The 4,947-nt window shown below is 38.0% G+C and overlaps 1 protein-coding gene across 1 annotated transcript; it reads right to left on the reverse strand.

Annotated features, from left to right (window-relative positions):
• Positions 1 to 880: 880 nt before the first annotated feature.
• On the reverse strand, positions 881 to 4,172 carry LOC116084569 (olfactory receptor 11H4-like). The gene is made up of 2 exons (XM_031361639.1): positions 4,107 to 4,172; positions 881 to 1,835 (listed from the first exon to the last, which is right to left on the reverse strand). Exon 2 carries the CDS (start codon positions 1,820 to 1,822, stop codon positions 881 to 883), a length of 942 nt encoding a protein of 313 aa, XP_031217499.1. The 5' UTR covers positions 1,823 to 1,835; positions 4,107 to 4,172.
• Between the last annotated feature and the right edge of the window lie 775 nt (positions 4,173 to 4,947).

Raw genomic sequence — 4,947 nt, forward strand, 5'->3', positions numbered from 1 at the left:
ATTTTATTTTAAGAAATGTATTTTTAGATTTTATCTTCTAATTAATTATGTTAGAGGAGTACATTGTACACGGGTAGAAGAAAAAGGACAACTTGTACGAGTAGGTTTTCCTTCTCCACTGCACGGGCCCTAGGTTGAAGTCAGGTCATCAGAATTGTAGCAAGCCATTTTGCTACTGGGCCCCTCCTCCAGACATGGAAATGGTTCTAGTAGTCTTCTGAAAATAATTCCATATTCTTACAAAAAAAAAAAAGCTGCACTTCTTTCTTCTTTTTGTCTAGATCTAAAACAGGTCTCTTTTTCCAGTTCTGGGAATTGAATTGAACCAAATCTATTTTATTTCCAGTACATATAATGTCTGTGTTGAAACCAGAAGGCTAGTTTTAGTTCTCAAATTGCAAATACTAATCCAAACACATCTATAAACAAAGAAAGTTAATTTCATTGTCTTGTTACAATGATGGAGAAAGTGCATAAAGAAAAAACCATGGGTTCCTGAGTAAGAGACAATTTCACATAGGAGTCATGCTTTATTTAGACTTTGAAAAATATAAGTGGGTGTGGAAAACAAATTCAAACATTGGCATGGTAGTACAAAGCTGTAATCCTACTACGTGGAATATGGAAACAGAGGAATCAGATCTCTGCAAGGTCATTCTTGCTTAGAAAATGAACTCTAGGCTAGGCTAACCAGGGCCATATGAGACCCTACCACAAAGAAGAAGAAGAAAGAAGAAGAAGAAGAAGAAGAAGAAGAAGAAGAAGAAGAAGAAGAAGAAGAAGAAGAAGAAGAAGAAGAAGAAGAAGAAGAAGGAGAAGAAAAAGACAACATCTACACTTTGCTCTTTATTAGAACATGTAAGTATGACACACCTTTGACTCATACAGTTTTGACAATTCTCATTCCTAACAGAACTTTCCTCACAGCAACTTTCATGTCCTTGTTACGAAGACTATAAATCAGAGGATTAAAGAGAGGAGTCATTACAGAGTATACAAGTGTAAGGATCTTCTGCATCAAAGTTGAAATGCCATATGTAGGACTCATGTACATTATCATTACTGTCCCATAGAACAGTGACACGACCACTAAATGGGAACCACAGGTAGAAAAGGCCTTTCGCCGGCCAGCTGCAGAAGGAACCTGAAAAACAGCCCTGAGCAACAAAATATAGGACCGAAGAATGTATGCTATAGTGAAAAACAGGAAAAGGGAATTTTGGACATAAAATGTTAATTTGATAATAGGAGCTGGGGCACAGGACAAAGCCATCAATGGGTCCATGTCACAGAGGAAGTGATCAATGATATTAGAACCACAGAAGGGAAGTTGGGAGATGGAGAAGACAGGGATTGGGTACCCAAGGAATCCAATGAGCCAGCATGAAGATACCAGAATGCAACAAAGCCTCCTAGTCATGATGGTAGGGTAATGTAATGGGCGGCAAATGGCCAGGTACCTATCATAAGCCATTACTGCCAAGAGGAAACATTCAGTTGTACCCAGTGAAAAGAAGAAATAGAACTGCAGGAAGCACCCTGAAAATGAGATGGCCTTGGTCTTAGACAGAATGTTGGCTAGCATGTTAGGAGTAGTGGAGGAAACATACCAGATTTCAAGGAAGGCAAAATTTCCCAGGAGGAAGTACATGGGGGTATGTAGACGTGAGTCACATCTTACTGCACAGACGATGGCTCCATTTCCCAACAAGGTCAAGACATAAAACACCAAAAACAACACAAAGAGGAAAATTTGTATCTTCCAGGAACCAGGGAATCCCAAGAGAACAAATTCAGTTATATGTGTTGATGATCTGTTCATGGCATCTAAATATCTGATGGAAAAAAAAGACGTGAGTTTAACCCCAATTTCCTTGCTTTCAACATATCCAAAGGTCTTTATGAGTGTCAAACATAATTTCTACAAGGAAAGACAAGAATATTCTGAAAGCAAATGGAACCAATCCTGTCTTATTTTAGATTGAGTGTGTTTCTAAACTAATGATATATCCTCTTTCTTTTCTCCTTCTTGGTCCTCCTAAGACAGTAGTCAAAAGGGATCTAGGTAAATAAAGACAGCTATGGTGGAGAATACTGACCATCTAGACACAAATAGCTCCAAATAACCCTACACTACGATTTCCCAGCAATAACCTTCTATGCTATAGTGCTGATAGAGCCCATGGCCTTCCAGCAAATGCATCAATCCATTGCCAAATCTGGACCCAAGAAGACAATCATCTTGTGCCTTTACTTCTTCTCCATCTTTGACAATATGAAAGCTCCTAAGTTCTGGTACTTGAACAGTTTTTCATTTTATAGCCCCCTCTCATCTGTGTGTATTTCTCATTTTTTACTATCTAAGAAACTTAATGGTGGAGTGTTCTTCCTCTTGAGTCTGTAAGCTTCATTTTTCAATGACTAGGAGCACATACTGCTCTTGTAGAAGAACTGTAACTTTAGTTCTAGAGGTAACTAGTGCCTCTAGCATCTGCAGGCGCCTGCAATCATATACCTGCCTCTCCTCTTGCCTCATACACACAACTTTAAAAAAAAAAGAAATGTCTTTTAAGACAGGGTTAACAAAAGCTATAGTTTGTGTGGGGGGGTGGTTGGGTGGGTGGGTGGGTAGGTGGGGTGGGTGTGTTGAGATTGAGAGTTTTGTTAATTTTAAATCTCTTGTTTTGGGGTATTGGAGGTCACCAGAAATGTAAGAAAAAGATGTTTGAACACAGATTCAAAGGAAGGATCATTTGTGATCTGTGAGAACAAAGATTGGAGCTATACTACTTTTAGTCTCTTGTTTGTGCTTGTGTTGTTATTGTTGTTGTTATTTAACTTTGTGTGTATGGGCATTTTGCCTACATGTATGTTTGTGTACCACCTGTGTACCTGAGGCATGGGGAGGCCAGAAGGGGACATTGGATTCCTAGGACAGATGATATGGGTGCTGGACCTCAAACCAGGTCCTCTGAAAGAACTGCCACTCCTCTTAACCACTGAGCAGTCTTCCTAGCCCCTGTTAATAATGTTTGAGAAAACATGAAAAGATTTAGCATCGAAGCTTCAATGTCCACCTTTCTAATCATTAGTTACTGCAAAAGACATGCTTTGCCATCTTCCTAGAAGCAAATGAATTCCAGATATTTATTTGTAAAACATAAATCAATCTCTTTATCACCTACAGATGACAGATGAAAGGCTTACATATTTTTAAACAAGGAACCAAAATCATGAGATCTCAGTTTCCTGATTATTCTTATGAAAAACATATCATGCCTGATTGATGTTAATAATGACAAGGACATGTCGCATATACACTGACAACACAATGCATTTTATTCTTCCTACTGCTGTGCCTATAAGAGATTTATCAACAGCAACATTATATTTTTCTAGAAGCCTTTGGGGAAAATGTAGATATGCAATAGAATGTCAAAGAGAATGTTTAACTGAAAAAGAGTGATCAATTTTCATATGAATGGAATAGATGAGCTCAGCCATTTCCCATAATTCCATCTTCTAGAAGTTCTGAAGTTACTTTTTACTATATTATATGTTTATTTAAAACAAAGTTTAAAATTAAATATATTTTGATCATATTCTTCCTCTCTCCTAAGTCCATCCAGATCCTCCTGCACTCCATATCAACCCAACTTTTAGTTCATTCTCAAAAAACAAACACCTAATACAAAAACAAAACCAAGGAAACAAAATAAAACCACACTCAAAAAGAAAACTTCAAATTGTTAACAAATAAAACACAAAAACATACTGTGGAGTCCATTATATGTTGGTCAACTATTCCTGAACATAAAGCCTTATCTGAAGTGGCTTAAATATCCAAGGTCACTCTATTAGAGGAAACTGACTTTCTCTCTCCCAGGAGGTAGAAATGACAACTCAGTGGTTAACTTCTACCCCAGTGGCTAGGTTTCCTGAAGTTACTATCAAGTATAGGTTAGTAGAGTGAAATTTCTAACACTTCATGCTGTTTCTCATGCATTTGGAATTTGAAGAGCAATTTTTCATCTATAATCTTAGGAGATTAGCTTCTTTATATATCCTGTTTCAGTAGAAATAAGTAAAATAATTTTAAAACCTACCAGTGCAAGTGTGATAGCTTGATTAAAAGTCCTTCTTCCCAGGATGGTCACTCAGCACATTGTCTTTCCAGGTAGACTGACAAAAGGAATATTCCACCGGACAACTCCTAGAAAATGAGGTTGTTTCTAAATAATGCTCTAATATTCACAATAATAACATATTTTTACTTTAACTGTCTATACTCATTGTTCATTTTACTACTATGGCTTGGATAGAGTTCAAATTCTTTTCACGCAGTGAATATTTGACCTGTGTTTACTTTGGGGGGCTTTGTCTAGTTGGATGCTTGCTTGCTTGCTTGCTTGCTTGCTTGCTTGCTTGCTTGCTTGCTTGCTTGCTTGCTTGCTTGCTAGCTTGCAAAACAGGATCTCACTACACAGCCCCTTCTAGCTCAGAACTTGCTGTGCATACTGGCCTTGCAGTCACAGTGAGCCTCCTGCTCTTACATCTTGCATGTTGGAATTAAGAGTGTGTGCTTGTTCTGCATTTGGAACTTTTACACTAAGCTGTTTTTCCTCACCTCCTTTAACTCTTTCCTGAGAAACCCCAAATAATTAGATTTATTAAGTAAAAGGCACCCTACAATCTCCCTGAGCTGGTTATAATCTGGACCACTTATGTTTTATTTTAGATGCAGGATAGCTCTCCTATATATAAGGAATGGAGTACGGTGGAACTGTACAGGAGAACACAATGAGCACAGTAGAGCCTCACCTTACCTCAGCATCAGCCATCTCCTCAACAGCTCTGTGAGGAAAACTCACAAAAGGGAATGGATACATCTCTGTGTCCATTTTACTTTACTTGAAAAGTCCAGCAACTTGCTCCCTAGGACTTTTG

Source organism: Mastomys coucha, unplaced genomic scaffold, assembly GCF_008632895.1.
Source record: "Mastomys coucha isolate ucsf_1 unplaced genomic scaffold, UCSF_Mcou_1 pScaffold9, whole genome shotgun sequence".
In the NCBI taxonomy this organism is placed as follows: domain Eukaryota; kingdom Metazoa; phylum Chordata; class Mammalia; order Rodentia; family Muridae; genus Mastomys; species Mastomys coucha.